Consider the following 20,312-nt stretch of genomic DNA (forward strand, 5'->3'; position numbering starts at 1 on the left):
AAAATTTGTAGGGCAGGCAGGCAAGCTGGGAACTCAGGCATGAAGCAAAATTCCTCCCATCTTTGCTCTTAAGGTCTTTAACTATAGGATGGGCCCACCTACATTATGGAGGGTAATCTGCTTCTCTTAAAGTTAACCCATGGTAAATGTTAATCACATCTAAAAATTACCTGCATAGCAATATCTAGTGTTTGATCAAACAAGTGGGCACTGTAGCCTAGCTGACATATACAATTAACTGTAACAACCACTCACTAGCTGTTGGGAGGCAGTTGACCCAACCTCTGAGAGCCTCAACCTTCTCTGCTGTTAAATGGGGCGATAATGGCACTTGCCCCATAGGGTTCTCATAAGGATTAAACAATGCTTATCAAGGCCAGTACTTCCAAAAAAGAGATAAATATTTCTTCAAACATAAGATGCACCATTATTTTATGTACCAATAAGAATTAAAAGAAAAAAAAACCCTGCCAACTAAGCCATGACACAGTGCTTAAGATACCATTGATTATATGTTGCATTCTTATTTCGGGAATGTTAAAATATTAAAATATGTGTAAGGTAGGATTGACAGAATACTCTTATATAACATCAGCTATTGTGGAAAATATGAGATTCCTACTCTTTGCTGAAAGGGGGTCCCACTCAGGACCTCTGTCCTGCTTCTGCCCACCAAGTTCCAGCCTGAGAACCACTCCAGAGAGCTGGTGTCATAGTGGGGCTGAGAGGTATTTGCTGAGCACAAATGCCTTCATTTAGGGTGGGAGGGATGGGGAGATGTGCTCAGGGCACGAGGCTGCAGGCCAGACCCAGGAGAGTATTTGGGAACCGTGTCTGTTGGCAGTTGGGGACAGGGACAGTACTCACCATCTGCTGTGTGCATGGCTTGATGAGGCAGGATCCTCTAGATGTTGAGGTTCAGAGACAAGGCAAAGCCTTGGGTTTACCAAGGGCACCCACTTCACTCTGGGCAAATTCCTCCCTCTTTGGGCTTCCCATCTGTTACCAGTTGAGTTCATGGGTGGTTTTCAGCTCGAGGGGGAGGCTGAGCCACAGAGACCCTAGCCCCATGCCTTCAACCAGAGGGATCCACTTGGTTAGAGCACAGTGCTGCTAACACCAAAGTCAAGGGTTCGGATCTCCACACTGGCCAGCCAAAAATAAAACAACACAGAGATGGCCTTAAAGTCCTTCCCAGGGCTGACATCTAGAGGTCCTCAGAACTGAGCAAGAGGGGTAGGGCCCAGAAATCAGCGTTTTTAGCAGCTTCCTAGTGATTCAGGTACACGATTTTTTTTTAAGATCCAACAAAGAATTAAATGTACAGGATCTGGTTCCCAAGCTCAAAGGAGAGAGTAAGGAAACCGCATCCCAGTCTGAATTTCTGAACCATCTGAGTTCTAAACCTTCACTGTGTTCTATCTTTAGTATTTTTTGTTTGTTTGTTCTATAAAATTTCTTAAACCAAGATTTGTGAAGGGTGAGGACACCCAGACTCCTTTTCCAAGGACAACCTGCTTTTTTCCAGGCTAATATTGTAAATGCCTGGATTAGAGTTAGGGTCAGGGTTCCAGTTCTTCATGCGCTTCAGGGTTCAAAGTCCACATCTCCAAAGCTATTTGTCCTCTTACCTGGAATGCCTTGCCCCGTTTTGCTTGTGGGACTGGCTGCTCACCCTTTTTATCACTGACTCTCAACTGGGGTCATTTTTGCCCCCCAGGGGACATTTGGCAATGTTTGGAGACATTTGGTTGTCATGACTTGGGGGGGAATAATGCTCCTGGTATCTACTGGGTAGAGGTCAAGGATCCTGCTGACATGCTACAATGCACAGGATAGCCCCCCACGACAAAGAACGATCCAGCCTCAAATGACAGTAGTGCTGAGGGTGAGAAACCCTGCCTTAGGTCTCAGTTCACCTGCTGCCTCCCAAAGAGCTCTCTGTAATAACCCTAGTCACGCTCTTGTTACCCCCGCTTATCTTCTCCACAGTATTAAAACCATCTGAAGTGATCTTATTAATTTGTTTACTTGGTTTAATGGCTGTGCCCTAAACCACCTCCTCCCAATGGAATATGGCTGCTGGTGATGGTGACAATAGTCATAGCAGCTGGCGTTTATTGAGCACTTACTTATATCAGGCACTTGCTTATATTTTTTCTTATTATTATCCTATTAACCCTACAGAGTAGGAACTATTATTAGCTGTATTTTACAGATCAGAAAATGAGGGCACAGAGAGGTTATCGGCCTAAGGACAGCAGTAGTGAAGGAAAGAGCCACAGTTCAAACCCAGGCAGTCTGGAAATGCCCCGCTGCCCTGTACTGCCTAACTCAGAGCTTTGGAATGAGTGGGTGAGTCTCCAGGCTGCTCCAGCTGGCCGGCCCGCTCACCTGGTAGGGAAGACCCTGCCATGAAAGAATAAAAGAAAAGAGTTGCCCGGCATTCCCACTCCTGATTTACTGAATGGCAGGGGTTCTCTCAGACCAGCTCCGGGCACCACTGGGCTGGTTGAACAGCTTAGAGAGCTGTCCCCCTCCTTGCTGGGCATTCCAAGTGCTTAGAAAGTGCCAGGTGCTTCGAAAGGACTCTTGCCAGCCCTCATTAGCAACAGGCCTACTGTTGCTCAGAAACGACTCTCAGCACATGAATTTCTGCAGAAAGGCAGCATAGCATTTGGTAGGTGTCTCAAGTTCAAATGCCCAGCAGGATCAGGCAGGTGACATGTGAGTGAATCCAGCTGGATGACCGAGACAGCCTGAAGTGATGCGGACTGTGCTGAGTTATAAAGCCGGTATCCTTCCAGAGGATATGGTTCTACTCAGCTCCAACCAATTGTTACCTTTCAGAGATGTAAGTACCAGGTTGCCAAATCTTTAGGTTTCCAGAGAAACTGGAAATCTGCACTTTCTAGGAAATCTAATTTTTACGAATTTTCAGAATGAAACTTAAAACATTTTAGCACAATAGAAAGCCAATAAAACATTTGTAGGTTAGAGTGTTTCTTGGGCTGGACACTTGCAACTTCTGGTGTGTAGACAAGAACACTAGGCCTGAGGGGTGGAGGGTCTGAGTTTGTCTGCTCTCAGCTGGATGACCTTGAGAATAGCTCTCTTTCCACCCTGAACATCTGTCTCCTCGTCTGTAAGGTGGGAAGGCTATCAGCCTGGTCTACGCTTCAGGCTTATGGTAAGAAGCATGGAATATATGGTATTATTCAACAGTGAGGTCTACAAGGAATACTGTAAATGAATGGGGTCCTCGCTTCTTTGGGGGTTCAGGCGAGCCTCTGAACTTAACCTCCCTCCAACCCAGCACTAGTTTTAAAGGAAGAATTCAAGTGGTCAGGCTTCTCCTGGGCCAGCTGAGTGGTGTCTCAGGCCCCTACCCTTACCAGAGACACAACAGGCAGGCTGTACAGGCAGTCAGGCCCTCTGCTGCTCCCCAGCTGTGTGGACTTGAGCAAGTCATTTCTCTTTTCTATGGCTCAGTTTTTCCATCTGTAAAATGGGAGGGTGGGGACTGGACTGGTCTCTAAGGTCAGACCTAGCTGGGAACAGGTTACAGTGGCAGCTCCCTGGCCTTCCTGCCTAAAGAGCTTGGTTCTCAGGTCTGGGATGGGAGATCCTCCAGGAGATGCTCATGCACAGCCAGGCTTGGACACTTCTCCCACTCTAAGAGCCCCAACTTGTGTGTGCCCATTCTCACCAGGAGAACTGTCGAGAAGAGCCCCACACAGCTCTTCTGTGAGCATTTACCATGTTGCAGACCCTGTATTAGGCACTTTCCTCATGATGTCATATTCCCCTCCCCCTTTCGTCCTCACACCACCACCATGAGCTGGTACTGCTACCATCGTTGTCCAGATGAGGATACTGAGGTTCAGGGAGGCCCAAGTTCTCTCCAGGGTGAGTGGTGGGACTAAATTTACACTTAGATAAGCCTGACTGAGGAGCCCATGTGGCCCCCCATGCCACGTCACCCCTAGGTGACACACACCCACACCGAAGCCCAATCAGCATATTTCTGCCCTTATCACAGCCTGCACCGCTCCCCCCACCACACACACACTGAGTCCTGGATACAACAAGTGGGTGGTGCGGCGCCACCTAGTGGTGATCTTGTTTTAACATTAACTTGGACATATTTGTGGGGTACAGTGTGGTTGTCTCGATACATGCATATGCTGCACCATGATTCACTTAGGGTAGATAGCATAGTTTTGTACCCATTAGTCCTCCACTTCTCCTCCCTCTCACCCTCCTCCCATCCCAGCCTCTGGTTCTTTTTTTTAATTCCTAGTGGTGGTCTTTAAAGATGCTTTGGGTAGCTCCCCAGTTCACCAGATGAGCTTGGTGAAAGGGAAGGGTTGCCCTGGCAGAGTGAGAGAGGTGACTCCCAAGAGTCAGGGTGAATGTCATGAAGAGCCTGGGGTAGAGGGCACTTGCTCTGAGGTCTGTGGAATGGGGAGTCGCTACAGCATCCTCAACAGCACAGCAAAATGATGAAGTTCCTCTAACTTTTTGGAAGTCATTAGCGTGGATTTTTACCCTTTATCCTTGTAACTCCCCTGTGACCAAGGAAGGGAAGGTTTTATCAATCCATTTTATACATGGACAAGACGAGGCTCAGAGAGGTCCGGTGATTGCCCCACGTGACTTACAAGTTAGTGGCAGAGGCAGTCCCAACCCTTTAAACACACTGACTTGAGAATGTTGGAGGTGGTGGTGGTGGCAGCTAACATTGGGTGAGCTTCTAGCAACTCTATTGGGTAAGTGCAGTTGCTATCCCCATTTACAAATGAAGAAACTGAGGATTAAAGAAATGGATGAACTTACTCCAAGGTGACACAGCTACTAAGTGATAGAACAGGGATTCAAACCCTGGCAACGTGACTTCAGAGTCGAAGCTCTTAACCACTGTCTCTTCTGGCTGAGAAGTCTCCCTCCCAAGATGCCAGCAAGGTGAATGCTTTACTCTAGCACACCTTGACCCATCTATCCTCTGAAACTGGACTCAGAAACTGCAGCCTTTATCAGCGAGTGAAGCCCAGCAACACATCACTCTCAGAGACTCACTCACTGTGCTGTGTGACCTTGGATGAATTTCTTCCCCTCTCTGAGCCTCATCTTCTGTATCTCTGAAATACAGAGGGTAAACTAATTGAGATCTGAGGTTCTGCTATTCCATATTCCACGAGCCTTGAAGCTATAACAACACTGGCTTAAAGATTTCTCCCCTGCCAACAATTTGGATTTGTCCTTGAATTAATTACAGGAGTTAAAACTAACTCACTCTCTCTCGCCTGCCTTCCTTCCCCTTCCCCCACCACCACCCCCTGCACCTCTTCCTTCCTCTTCTCTCTCTCTCTCTCTCACTTTTCAGCCTAATTATGGCCAACTCTATGTTATTTAGAGACTTATTATCCAAGCTCATTATAAGTAATTACTCAGTCTGGAGGGGAAACAGCAGCACTGCTAGTTTAATTTAATGCTTACCTAGTTCACTTAATTAGCAATAAGTCTTGGCGAAATGATGGACTTCATGGGGTCCTGGCTTGGTGGGTGGGGAGAGAGGCCGTGTGCTGTTCTTGGAAAGATAAACAAGGTTTCAGAGTAAAAGGTGGGAGCAGGCAAGGGGAAGGCTGCAAGTTAGTTGGGCTGTAGCATCTGTCCAGGCCGAGGCTGGCCCCCAAGAGTGAAAGACTGCAGATGACACAGGCCTGAAGGGACCTGAGGTCAGGCAGCACTTATTAAGCACCTGCTGTGTGCCAGACCCTGTGCAAGGTGCTGGGCAACCTTATTTCTTGTTTTCCGTATGTGGGACTTGTATTATCTGCCTTAGAAATTCAACTCTGAGGGTGAGTATGTTCTCTTTTCAGTAGTCTTTCAGTAATTTTGATTAGTCAAGGAGAAAGTTTCCCGTTTGATACTATTGTGTCTTTTACCTTTCTCACCTTTTCACAGAGGGAGGCCTCAGGCTCAGGGCTTTGGGCAGGCAACAGAACCTAGCTAGAAGTCAAGCTTTGACTTTTAAAATTGTTTTATTCTACTTATGGCAAATGATATTGGCTTTCCGTATATGGAAGTGACAAAGTTTCTATCGTAGTAAAAATAAGTGAATTATCATACAGAAAAATATTGGGTAAAAAGAAGTCAAGGTTGTACCCAGATGTGTCAGCACTCCCCAGGAGACAGGAAGATGAAAACAGGCCCTTTCAGTGCTCCGGGTGAGGAGTTGTCTGGTCAGGAGGCAAGCTGCCACCCTTCTCCACTCCCACGCCCTGAGCTGGCAGTTTCCAGTCACTTGGGACACCTGCTAAACTGGGATGCTGCCTCAGAATCCTTCTCAACTGAGGGCTCCCGGCACCTACCGGGGTCAGAGTGACGCTCCTGATTGCCTTTCCCAGCCTTCTGCAGCCTCTCATCGTTCCTCCCATGCACCCTCCCTAGCAGTCCCTACTCGTCTGAACCAGGACATCCCAGTCCCTCCTGGTCCCTCCTATGACCCTCATTGCTTCTTTGCCATCTCACAGATACCATTTCCCCCAGCCCCCTTTGGTCCTCCTGGCCCCCCTTTGTACGAGTGGGTAGGCTAAGGTCCAGCGAAACAACTCCACAGCAAGTAACAGCGGAGCCACGGCCAAGCTGAGGCGGCTTTCCTGGGTAAGTCCTGGTGCAGCCATCCCACCTTGCAGGTGGCAGCCGGGGCCCTTCCTGGAGGTGTGGCTCCCACTCTCCCCCACGCCGAGTCCTGATACACCTGCCCCATGGCCCATCTGAGAATTAATGTGTTACCTCTCCCAAGTGACTTTGTCTCTTTAAAGGAGGCTTGAAGCAACATAGTGTCTCCACCCGCAGAGTGGTGGGTGGCAGTGAGGGGAGAGGCTCCCACCATGCTTTGGCCTCTCCCGGGGGTCAGGAGCATTGCAGTCCACATCCTTGTCTCCTGTCATGACACAGATCCCACAGGGGGATCGGGGTCAACATTTGGTGCTTGTGGCCATCCTTGGGGGCTTTCCCATTCTCACCCAGCCAGAGGCTGCCCCAAGACACCCGAAAAGAAGAACAAAGAGCTGTTTATTCTATATCAGTTTATTGGTGAGTTTGTATTTTATTGGTGGCTCAGGCCAGTCTCTTGCTCACGCGCTCACAGGATATGTCCCCAATGGTAGCTATCTGAAAGAAGCAGCCAGAACAGAAGTAGTCAGTGCACGACCCCCAGTGTCATAGCTGAAGGGAGACCAGCCTCCAATTCCATCCCTGAGTAGATGGGAGTCAGCTACACCACTTCTCTGGGACTTAGTTTCCCAGTTTGTTCCAAAAATCACTGTTGAGACTCAGTGTGGTAACAATGCTATATGGCTGTGAGGGGAGACGGGACCTGGGCGTGCTAACCTCCCTTCTCTGTTCGTTCCAGTTCTCTCTTGCCAAGCACTTCCCTTGTCTTGTTCCAGAGTCCTCCCAACAACTCTATGAGGTTGTCCCATTACACAGGCCAGAAAACTGAAGTTTGGAGAAATCAAGTAACCCTCCTAATGTAGAGAGGCCGCACTCAATCTCCACAGCACACAGCGTTCATGATCACCTGCCACGTGCTTGGTGATGGGAAGGTACAGACCCTATCCTTGGGAAGCCTGAGGCTTAACAGGAGAGTCAGGCAAAGGGATGCTGCTCTCTGAAAACACACAGTGTGCAGGGGCCCTGGGCTCCCTGCCATCAACTGGTGCTGTCGTTGGATGTGCACATGTCATCAGATGAATCTGATACCCAGCAGAGGAAAGCAGCGTTCTCATGGGAAGAGGTGGGTGACAAACAGAGAGATGTGCGAGAGAAAGCCCAGAGAAGGGAAGGAACCACTCTGATTGGGGAAGGAGAGAGGGCATGGGCCATTGCACAGAATCCTGAAGAATACGCTGGATTTGGAAAAGCAAACAGGAGAAAAGGAAAGAGCAGAAGGAGCTACATGAGCACAAGAAAGTGAAGTGGGAGAGGAGGGGTCCAGATCAGGATCAGTGGCTGGTCCAGAAGGGCTGGGCAGAGAGTACCTGTAGGATGGGGCAGTACAGACCTTTGAAGGTCGGGTGGGGTGGAGGAGTCTGGGCCTGATTCATAACAAGGAGCAGCGGTGTGAAGTGATGCGTGATTTGCACGTGGGATGAATGGAGGATGCGGGCAGGATGTGAGCAGGGAGGAGGCTGGGGCTGGCGTGGAGGAGACGACAGCAGGCAGGGTGCTGATGGCTGGAGGCGAGAGGAGGAATGCTCACAAAGTGCACCCCTACTTGGTGGAGAAGGAGGGAGATGTCCAGGCTGATGCTGGGTCTCTAGAAATGGGAGATTTGCAGCCAAGACAGCTTTTCTCTGCCTGGGCTTACGCAATTGTGCTTGCGTGTGTGCATGCCTGTGTCCACACGTATGCATACATGTGTGTGTGCCTGCATGTGTGTGAGCGTGTGTGAGATGATCCTGAACTCTGGGCACTGCTCACACCACACAGGCTCCAGGGTCAGGATCCTCTAGGAATTGAGGAACAGGTTTATTCAGCTCGGGAAGCTTCCGGTTCTCCTGCCCTGTGTTCTCTCTGCATGCGGCACAGGCTGGAGGAACTTTGCTTCTAGGAGTCAGAACCCACTCACTGATGTTTCATGTACTGTTACTTGGCCAAAGCTTTCATCAGATCCTCCAAGGGGTCAATTTTCACCCAGGAGATGAGGAATTGTCACTTTTGTTCTTTTTATACTTTTTTCAGCACTGTCCATCTATTTATTCCTAAATTCTTTAGAAAATAAAAATAAAGGGGAGAAAAAAGACCCACTGGCCTGGAAGGAACAGGCAGAGGGCCTAGTCTAGGAGTCAGCTGATGAGATCTGCCTCTACCACACACTAGCTGTGTGGCCTTGGGCACGTCACATGCTGTCCCTGAGCCTTGTAAGGCTTCTCTGTAAAATGGGAACAGTGGGAGGGCACTGAGTCTCTTGGGCCATGTGAGGGACTGCATGTTTGCGTCCCCCCAGATTCCTATGCTGAAACCCTAATCCCCAGTGTGATGGTATTTGGAAATGGGAACTTTCAAAAGTAATTAAGTCATGAGGGTGGAGCCTTCATGATGGGAGAAGTGCCCTTAGAAGAAGAGATGTGAGGGCCGGCCCGGTGGCGCACCGCTACAGTGCGCCGCTTAGGAAGCGCGGCAGCGCTCCTGCCAAGGGTTCGGATCCCACATACGGACCGGTTCCCGCTCACTGGCTGAGCGAGGTGCGGGGGCAACACCGAGGGTTGCGATCCCGTTGCCAGTCCCGGTCCAGTACGGGCGCGACACTGAGGGTTGCGATCCGTTGCCAGTCACGAAAAAAAAAGACAAAAAGGAAAAAAAAAAAAGAAGAAGAAGAAGAGATGTGAGAGAGATGATCTCTCTCTCCACATGAGGGGAAACCAGAAAAAGAGCCCTCACCAGACCCTGACTGTGCTGGCACCCTGATCTTGGACTTCCAGCCTCCAGAATGGTGAGAAATAGATGTTTGTTGTATAAACCACTCAGTCTGTGGTAGTTTTATAGCAGCCTGAACTCACTAAGAGAAGCAGTGTGCTCCTTTCCTCTAACCAGGCTTGAGATGGAGGCACAAGGAAATGAGAGAGAGAGAGACAGAGAGAGACAGAGAGAGAGAGCGAGAGAGAGAGAGAGATCTCAAAGAAGGGGAGGAGAGGAGGTAGCAAAGCCACCTCTCTCATCTCTTCCTTCCCTTCTGGAGAGCCTTGGGGAGGAGGGAGGGACTCCTAGATTTATGCTGGACTTCAGAGGGGCTCTGGCCCAGCTCACAGTCTCACAATGGGGGAATGAAGTGTGAAATATCTTTTTCTCTTTAACTTCACATCCATTTCCTCTACCTGAGGAGATCCTGGAGACCAGGGGAAGAAACGAGTGGGACGAAGGCCTCCCAGGGCAGCACCTCCACTGTGGGACGGCTCAGTCCATGGATACATGTGTTGGACCTGCCCACACTTAAAAATTGTTTAAATTACTTGCCAGCATTTCATAGTGTAGGGATTTAACAGAAAAGAGCAAATTTCCAGCTTCTCTTAAAAAATCAAAAGAACTGGTAGGAAGGGCCTGAAGTCTCTTGTGGAGATGGAGTGGTGTGGTGGCTGCACCTTGAGAGGCCCACCCAGACCACCTCCTTTGTTTACATTCTGGGACGGGTCCCACAGGCTTCAGACTAGTGCCCCTTGGGTGGCTGAGCATGGGCACTGGAATCACACTGCCTAGCATCAAATCCCAGCTCTGTCATCCAAGCTGTGTACCCGAGCTTCCCAGTGCCTCAGTCTCCTCACCCAATAAAATGGAGATAAACTCCCCACCAACAGGGTCATTGTGAAGATCAAATAAGGTCACGTGCACCCAGTGCTCAGCACAGAGCCTGGCACACGGGAAGTGCTGGGAAAGCCAGCTGCCCAGAGGCCGATGGTACCAGCAACCAGCAGGACACTCACCTCCACCAGTTTGTCCCCCACATTCTCCGAGGTCTGGTGATAGTTGGGGAAGTCCACCACCAACTTCCCACCCTCCATCTGCACATTGGCCTGGAAGGGAAGCAGAACATTGAGCCTGAGTCATCGGAGGCCCCTGGCACGGGCCAGTCCCTCAGGGATGAAGGGCCTCCTGTAGCCTGCACCCTCCTCTAGGAATTTGCAATGATATGTAGATATGCAGTGACATATTTGAAAAGATATAGATAAACCCGAGTAAGTCTCGTAACCTCTCTGTGCCTCAGTTTCCTCATCTCTAAGATGGAGGTAACAGTACCTAGCTCGTAGGGCTGTTGGGAGGATTAAACGATAAATGTAAAGTGCTTAGAACAGGGCCTGGCAGGTGGAGAGCACTCGTAAGTGTCAACTACAGAGTTAGTCATGATCATCACTGTTAGGATGATATAATGTCCAAGGCTATTGATTGCAGCATTGTTTGCAGCAGTGAACCGAAACATCCAACCCAGATTATCCACCAGTGAATAATCTAAGTATCTATCACCGAGGGGGTAGTTTCATAAATTATAGCATTTACATACTTTGGAATACCGTGTAGCCACTGAAAAGAATAAGGCCAATCAATATGTGCTGATCCAGAAAGACATAAATTTTATAAAAATACCAAGTGGCAGAATATGAATATTATGACTACTTATTCTCCACCCTGGTAACCTGAAAAGCAAAGTACCCTCCTGGTCATGGCTGGGGTCTGCAGATGGGATCCAGAGTGGGTGGAAGGTCTGAAGGACTAGCCTGCATAGATGAGGACAGACAGCCGCCTTTCACTTCTCTGCTACCCAAGATTGCAATTGCAAACCCGGACGAGTCCGACAGCATAGGCAAACAGCTGCGGTTCAAAGCCCTGTCCTCTGACTACTTTCTGGCTGCAGGGCCTTATGCACATTACTTGGCCCCCCTGAGCCTCTAAAACAAAAACAAATGACTAGTTTTTTCCCCCTAGCATTTGCTATGGGGCAGGCACTATGCTAGGTGCTTCCATGCGTTATCATGTTTAATCTTCACCACAGCTCTTGGATTTAAGGACCGTACCTAGTCCCATTTGGCATCCTAGAGATCTGAGGCTCAGGAAAGTGAGATGTACTGCCCAAGGCCCCACAGCTGCCAGCAGGAGATCACGGCTGCACATCCAGCTGAGTCTGATGCCATGGCCCAGGCTCTGTATCTCTCTGCTACACTGGGAGGCAGCATAAAAAAGCAGTTTTGCCTGGATGTGAAGGCCTGACCCTGTTGTGTGATGGGGCAAGCTATTCAATCCCGCAGCTCACCCCCACAATCTGTAAAATGGGGAGACTAATGGTAGCGACCTCATAACATGAACTTCATTAAGTTGTCTAAACTATCCAGCAAGTGGCTAGGTTATACTAAGTGCTCAGCAAGTATTAGCTATTTTTATTATCAGTATTGTGTCCATTGCTGATGGTGGCCGTTAAAAACCAGGAGTGTTAAATTGCCAAGTAACTCCAGCTCCAAATGCTGGAGGCTAAACCAGAGAAAGAAGCTTCAGCTTGGGGAGCAGGGAGGTTGTGTTTGAGATGAGAAGTTGGCCAGAGGCTGGGGAAGAACAGAGTGTGGCCAGTAGCCTCTCACCTTGAACTTCTTCCCCTCCAAGGTCTGTATTTCGCTTTCCTTGCCAATGGTGAACTTGTTGGTTATGTTTTTGCCCCCGGAGCAGTGCTGGATCCAGACGAAGTCCTGCCCACTCTGCTGTACCTCCGTGATGGTCTTGAAGTTACGGGCCTTTTCAATCATGTCGCTGGAGAGCCCTGGGCCGGGTGACAAGAAGAACGGCCATGTAAGAGCTGCTTATGACCCTGTAATTTGGAAGAAAAACTTTCCTCCCCCATGGCAGGCCAGCCTGCAGGGTAAGAGCACAGTGCCTGAGACAGATAGTACAAGCCTTCAGGTGAGCCATGTGGCTTGGGCAAGTCACTATCCATCTGATCTATAGTGTTTTTATCCACAAAATGGGGATAAAAAGGATCATCTCAGGGCCAGCCCGTGGCTCACTTGAGAGAGCGTGGTGCTGACAACACCAAGTCAAGGGTTAAGATCCCCTTACGGGTCATTTTTTTTTTTTTAAAAAAAAGGATCATTTCACAGGACTGCTGCAAGGATTAACTTCAGCACGATTGTGTTGTGTAAAGCTCCCAGAATGTAGTTGATGCTCGTCCATCATAGCTGATCTTCTGGTAGTAATATAAATATAATAGAAACTTGCTAAACTTAAAAAGTTACAGAATGAATGGGACTTTCAATATTGTGTCTTCTAATGCTTCTATTTTACAGATAAATAAACGAAGACCCAGAGCGGGAAAGGGTCTTCCCAGCATCTCAGCAGAGGTTAATGGCAGAATGCGGTCTAGAGCTGAGGTGGCCTCTCTTCCAGTTCCACAGCACTAGACTGTTGTAGGTCACTACTTGTTGAAGCCAAGTCACTGTTCCTTAGGGTCACTGCTGATAATTGACTCAGACAGGCCCTTGCCTCCCTAACGCCCCAGGACACAAGGGCCCTGCTCTCAGGGCTGCTCTGGCCCAGTGCACAGACAAGATGTGGCCACCAAGAGGCAGGGCACAGGTCCCCTGGGGCTGTCCTCTGAATTTTGACAATTGCACTGCCTCAGCCTTAGAGAGTGCACTGAGATTTCCACAGGCTTGTCAAATCCACGGTCTCATTGGTTCTTAACAACAGACCAGTGTTACGTCAGGCAGTGAGAGAACGGGTGAAATTGTCGGTCTCTCTCCCCACAGTGCCTAGCACAGTAAGAGGCCTGTGTTTGTTGAAAGACTGAGTGAAAGAGTGGCTTGTCAAACCTGCTCTCTTTGCTAACTTCTTGGTCACCTCTCCTTAGGCAAAGTGTAGTGATACCACTCATCATTGGGTTCTAGGTGCTGATGACCTCTGCCACTGACTTGAGCAAGTTGCACTGAGGTGCCCCATCAATAACATTGGGATAGCCCTTGCATATGGTGAGTGTTCAATAAATGTTTGAATGAATAAACATGAAGTCTCTATTTCACCAACTACTAGCTATGTGACCTTGGACTAGTTACTCAGCTTCTCTGGGCCTCAAGATTTCCATCAGTAAAATGTAGATACTAATATACTAAAAGTGTTTTAAAGTAAAAGAATGTTTTATGGTTCTTATCATCAGAGCCTAGGACAGAGTAGCTGCTCAACAAATGTGTGAATGAATGAATGGGTGAATGAATGAATGAGTGCTGTCCCACTCTAACCCAGGGGTTCGGGTTCCTGGCTCAGAGCTGGCTATGACAAACCAGCCCCAGGGAAGGCATACTCAGGAGCTCACTCACCAAGGCGCTTCACGAATTCATCATAGTTCTTTTCACTCTCAACCTCAAACTTGCCGGTGAAGGCCATGCTGCTGGGGGAGCTGGAGGCCAGAGAGCAGGGGGATGAGGAGAACAGAACAGCTGGTGCTGAGGGGTCTGGTGTCCCAGATTATAAACTCTACCAGCTATTGGGGCTCAGCCCCTAGGTCACCCCACTTCTCCCTCCCGGCTCTGAAGAGGAAGTGCTTGCTGTTTTATGACGGGGGTAGGACCTGGGGAGGCAGAGCCCTGAGGTCATTCACCCTGGGAAAGTGCTGGCTGTAATCCCACTACCATTTCCAGCAAGGCCAAGGCTGGGACTGCCAAAGGGTCTGAGGAGTCATTCACCTCTGTGCCCATCCCTCCCTCCATCCATGCCCTGCCCTCTTGTAATCTCTATTAGTCCGTTTCTGTTGCTTATAACAAAATACCTGGAACTGGGTAATTTATAAGACAATGAAATTTATTGCTTATGGTTTCAGAGGCTGGGAAATTCAAAGTCCAGGGAGCATATCTGGTGAGGGTCTTTTTTGGTGGTAGCTTTACAGCAATACAGGGGTCTCATATGGCAGAAAATGGGGAGCAGAGAGAGAGAGTTTAACCTTTCATGTGCTCTTCTTTTAGAGCCTTCAGAACCATGCCCATGATGACCATTCCCTATGGCGTGGCCCTTCAATCTAATCACCTCTTCAAAGCACAACCTTTCAATTATCACAATAGGATTTCCCACCCTCAAGAGTTATAGTGGGAATTAAGCTTCTAATATATGAACTTTGGGAGACAGAATTCAATCATTCCACAGCATCATCTCTCATTCATTCATCCCCCCCTCATTCATCCACCAAGGTTCACTGAGCACCTACTGCATGCAGCGCCAGCACAGAGGAAACACAGGTGAATGAGATATACTTTTCCCAAAAGAGCACCCAGTCTAGACCAGAGCTAAGGCACATAGCTATGGAGACTCCTTGTGTAAGCAGAACGTGATGTGTCCCAAAATAAAACCAGATGTATGTCCTGCAGCACGAGGAAGGAGCAGTAGTGTCCACCAGGGATTGGTGCATCTTTGGGCAGAAGGTGGCATTTGATACAAGAACCAATAGGAGTTGGACATGGGGAGAAGCAGGAAGGCTGAGGAGGCTGAGAACAAAGGGAAGTGATGTTCTAGGTGGAGGGAACAGTGTGATGAATGTGGAAAGGCCACGATGAAAGGAAATGGTGAGTTTGGCTGCAGCAAAGAGCACTTGAAGGAGAATAGACACAACAACGGTGCAGCTAATGCATCCACAGTAAAGCAGCAGCCCACGGGCCCCTGGAGTGCACTTGGAAGAGGAGGTGCCAGGGTGCCTTGATGACTGCTCTGTGCCAGGCACTGGGCTAGGAGCTTGATGGATTTTACTTTGTTCAAGCCTCACAACTGGAAGGGGTTAGGGGTTCAGACCCTTAACTTATAGTTCCTGCTCTTTCTCCCAGTACCACTCCATCTCCTCAGTGATAGCTCCTAGCTTGTGGCTCTGGATCAAAGAAAACTGACAATGCAGAGTATTCAGCACTCTACCATGGTTATTATTTTTATTATTAATTAAGGAAAGCTCTACAAGTCTATGTCCTTTTCCAGGGTCTGCCCTTCACGAGTCTCCATCATTTCTCTCCAAAGCAGAATTCACCACACTTGCTGACTTCCAGACCTGGGGCTAAGTGGTTCCTAAACTGGTGAAAAGCCAACTTTGCCACATTTTCTCAGTCTTCAGTCTCCAATCTTGAAATTCTTTATCCAGCCAGGAGGCTTGTTTTAGTCTAAACACACACACACACACACACACACACACACACACACACACACTCCATCATGGATTTTTCTGATGATAAATTTATATATATTAAAAGAGCAAGTGACAGTCCTGGCGGGGATGGCCCTTGATAACACTTAGTTATCTCTCCTTCTAGACTTTTAAATCATGCATGTACTTTCTTATATAAGTGAGATTATATTGTTCTGTTACCTCCTTTCTACGTAATGATATAGGTACATGTCTATATTATTAAATAAAGATATATTGTATCCTTTTTAATGGCCCCAGAGTATTCTACTGTATCTGTGTTTCATAATTTACTTAAACATTGCTGGATCCTTAGGTTGTTTCCAGTCTTTTTCTATAATAAATAATTCTGTTTTGGCATCTGGCTGGGCATCCAAACCCGTGACCTTGGTGTTGCAAGGTTGTACTCTAACCAATTGAGCTAACCAGCCGGCCCTGTTATAAATAATTCTGATATAAATATTCTTGTTTATACCTCTTGGTGTATTTGTCAGATTATTTACTAAGATTACTTGCTAAGGATGAATTTTGAGACACGAAATTCCTGAAACAAAGGTTTTTTGTGCTTAAAAAATTTGTATCTATTACTCTACTGCCTTTTGGAAAGGCTATAGTGGTTTATACTCCCACCTAGAGCATGTGCAAATTTCCCTTCTTTGATGATAATGATAAAATAACCATGACATTTAAAATAGCTAACATTTATTGGGTGTTTATTATGCATTGGGCACTCTGTTGAGTATTTTACATGGATATCTCATTTAATCTTCAAAACAACTCTATGAAGTGGGTACCATTATTTTGCCGAGGAGCAGAGGTTCAGAGAAGTTAAGTAACTTGCCCAAAGTCACAGAGCCTCTGTTTGTAGTTCATATTTACTACCAAAGCAACTTTCAATATCTTTTAAGGACATTTCAAAAAATCCCATAATCCCATCAACCTAACACAGTCACTTTTTTTCTACTCTCTTCCCCCATCTCTCACTGTCTCCCTCTTTCTCTCTCATCCTCGCTCTCTTTCTTTATAATCAATTCTAATTATAACAGATGTATAAAACCATAATCTCCACGTAAATGCAATATTGCTTTCTATTTTTCTTCACCCAGTATTACTTTGTAAACACAATCCCACATTTCTACAAAGCGGTCACGTTTATTGTTAGAAATGGCTTCATAATAGTCCACCACTTTCAGGTGGATCCCAGGTTACTCCATTAAATATAAAACCACAATAAGCATCTTTATATGTAGAGAGCTTTCTGGATTGCTGTTGTTTGTTTTTAAATACTTCCTTGAAGCTTGATGATTAGCTCACTTGGGAGAGCGTGGTGCTGGTAACACCAAGGTCACAGATTTGGATCCCTGAACCGGCCAGCTGCTAAATAAATAAAAAAGCATTTTCCTGAGCTAAAGCCCCACGATGAGATTACAAAGTTAAAGGATATGAACACTCTTACAGTTAAGATGTTTTGCCAAATTGGAACTGAATTAGTTTACACCCCACTTGCCTGGGTGCTTAATTTCTTGGGACTCAGAGTTTAGAACATCTTTGGTACTTTCCCCAGATATCCTGCTCTCCCAACATGACAAACTGTGCCATCTTGAGAATATATATATTTTTTTCTTTTTATCAACATTTAGGGGCTGATCGGTTGGCTCAGTTGGTTAGAGCACAGCCTTACAACACCAAGGTCATGGATTCAGATCCTGTACCGGCCAACTGCCAAAAACAAACAAAAAAACTATAACATTTATAGCAGAAAGGGTTTTTTATTTTCTGATTATGAAAGTAGTAGATGTTTGTAGTAGAAAATGTGGAAGGAACAAAGCGTAAATAAACTAAAAGCTACCTATAATCGCACCAAGGGGTCTTATTTTTCAATTGTAAATTTAATACATAATCATTGTTTAAAAAGACAAAAGTTGGTTAGAGTGTGGTCTTATCACACTGAGGTCAAGGGTTTGGATCACTGTTCTGGCCAGTTGCCAAAAAAAAAAAAAATAGAATAAAAGAATAAAAAAATTAAAATATGAAAGCACAAAACTGTGTAAAGGTGAAAATCCCACATCCCANTGTAGTTCATATTTACTACCAAAGCAACTTTCAATATCTTTTAAGGACATTTCAAAAAATCCCATAATCCCATCAACCTAACACAGTCACTTTTTTTCTACTCTCTTCCCCCATCTCTCACTGTCTCCCTCTTTCTCTCTCATCCTCGCTCTCTTTCTTTATAATCAATTCTAATTATAACAGATGTATAAAACCATAATCTCCACGTAAATGCAATATTGCTTTCTATTTTTCTTCACCCAGTATTACTTTGTAAACACAATCCCACATTTCTACAAAGCCGTCACGTTTATTGTTAGAAATGGCTTCATAATAGTCCACCACTTTCAGGTGGATCCCAGGTTACTCCATTAAATATAAAACCACAATAAGCATCTTTATATGTAGAGAGCTTTCTGGATTGCTGTTGTTTGTTTTTAAATACTTCCTTGAAGCTTGATGATTAGCTCACTTGGGAGAGCGTGGTGCTGGTAACACCAAGGTCACAGATTTGGATCCCTGAACCGGCCAGCTGCTAAATAAATAAAAAAGCATTTTCCTGAGCTAAAGCCCCACGATGAGATTACAAAGTTAAAGGATATGAACACTCTTACAGTTAAGATGTTTTGCCAAATTGGAACTGAATTAGTTTACACCCCACTTGCCTGGGTGCTTAATTTCTTGGGACTCAGAGTTTAGAACATCTTTGGTACTTTCCCCAGATATCCTGCTCTCCCAACATGACAAACTGTGCCATCTTGAGAATATATATATTTTTTTCTTTTTATCAACATTTAGGGGCTGATCGGTTGGCTCAGTTGGTTAGAGCACAGCCTTACAACACCAAGGTCATGGATTCAGATCCTGTACCGGCCAACTGCCAAAAACAAACAAAAAAACTATAACATTTATAGCAGAAAGGGTTTTTTATTTTCTGATTATGAAAGTAGTAGATGTTTGTAGTAGAAAATGTGGAAGGAACAAAGCGTAAATAAACTAAAAGCTACCTATAATCGCACCAAGGGTTCTTATTTTTCAATTGTAAATTTAATACATAATCATTGTTTAAAAAGACAAAAGTTGGTTAGAGTGTGGTCTTATCACACTGAGGTCAAGGGTTTGGATCACTGTTCTGGCCAGTTGCCAAAAAAAAAAATAATAGAATAAAAAAATTAAAATATGAAAGCACAAAACTGTGTAAAGGTGAAAATCCCACATCCCAAAATAGAATAAAAGAATAAAAAAATTAAAATATGAAAGCACAAAACTGTGTAAAGGTGAAAATCCCACATCCCACTGCACTCTTTTTCCAGAACCAGCTCTTGTTAAATTCAGTATATAACCTTCTGGACATTTCACACATGCATGCAAACATATTTGTGCTTATCCTCTTTTTTCCCCCTGTTATTTTTAACAAAAATGAAATTTAGAGACACTGTTTTGTCCTGCTTTTTTTCCACTTAGCAATAGATTATGGATATTAATGGATCTTATTTCTTCACGAAAACCGAAAAAATATCCCATTCATTATTAAAAGGGACTTTCCAAAAGGACAAATCTAACAATAGAATACATTATGTCACACTCCCTGGTCTAGAGATGGGAAAACAATGTAGCCTTTAGCATCTCCCTGTAAACTTTGGAGAAAAATAATTAAATAATTTAATAATTTCATAGCAGTAATTGGGATATAAGATATAAGGTGACAGCCAATGCATAAGCTAGAAATGCTTAGGGAATGAGGTGGAGTCCCCTGGAGTCCCCTGGGGTCTCTAGTCTCGGAGGAATATGCTCCTTGTAGAACCCCACCTTCATGCCTTGGCCTGTTCACTTTTCACCTATTTTTCCAAATTCCAAATGTCCTTCCAACTCCGCCTCCTCCAGGGAGCCTTCTCTGACTACTCCAACCTATAGGGACTGTTCCTTGCAGGAATTCCCATAGCTTGTATCATCTGTAATGGCTCAGAGGGGGAAATCTGGGCTTTAGAGTCACTCAGCCCCTTCATGTATTACTTCTGAGACTTCAGACACACAACTTTCATTCATTGAGCAAACATTAGTTGAGCACCTCCAGTCCACTAGGTTCTGGAAATACAGTATTTATCCTCAAGTCTTGTAGGAAACCCAGGCTAGTAAACAAACAGTAACAACACTGTGTGATAGATGAGATAAGTCTATAACATGAAGATATTTTGGGAACACAGAGACATTACCTTGAGCATCCCCTAAGGACTAGGGAGGGCTGATCTGAGCAGAATTAACAAATAAGCTGGAGCTTTAACTCATTCATTTTTATATGGGAATAAAAATACCCATCTTCCAGAGTTTTAATGAGATCAAATGAGGATTAAATGAATGTACATAACCAAAGTGTTTAGTATAGGATTTAGCATTTACATAGGTGCTTACTGAATGATGTCTACTGCTGTTCCCAGTCATTGGCAATGTGTCCAATCTATTTGCCTATTGTTTTAAATTATTATTGATATATTGTAGCATTAATTTAACTCTTTACAAAGTGTGCCTTTTATCTCCCAATGAGACTATAATCCCTTCTAGGATAGAG

General features: G+C 45.9%; 1 protein-coding gene across 1 annotated transcript; it reads right to left on the minus strand.

Moving 5' to 3' along the window:
- Positions 1–7,118: 7,118 nt before the first annotated feature.
- Positions 7,119–14,055, minus strand: FABP6 (fatty acid binding protein 6, ileal). Its single transcript, XM_008587114.1, has 4 exons — positions 13,857–14,055; positions 12,132–12,307; positions 10,484–10,577; positions 7,119–7,175 (listed from the first exon to the last, which is right to left on the minus strand). The coding sequence occupies exons 1-4, from the start codon at positions 13,921–13,923 to the stop codon at positions 7,126–7,128; spliced, it is 387 nt and encodes a 128-aa protein (XP_008585336.1). The 5' UTR covers positions 13,924–14,055; the 3' UTR covers positions 7,119–7,125.
- Between the last annotated feature and the right edge of the window lie 6,257 nt (positions 14,056–20,312).

The sequence above is a fragment of the Galeopterus variegatus genome, unplaced genomic scaffold, assembly GCF_000696425.1.
Source record: "Galeopterus variegatus unplaced genomic scaffold, G_variegatus-3.0.2 Scaffold115, whole genome shotgun sequence".
NCBI classification, from domain to species: domain Eukaryota; kingdom Metazoa; phylum Chordata; class Mammalia; order Dermoptera; family Cynocephalidae; genus Galeopterus; species Galeopterus variegatus.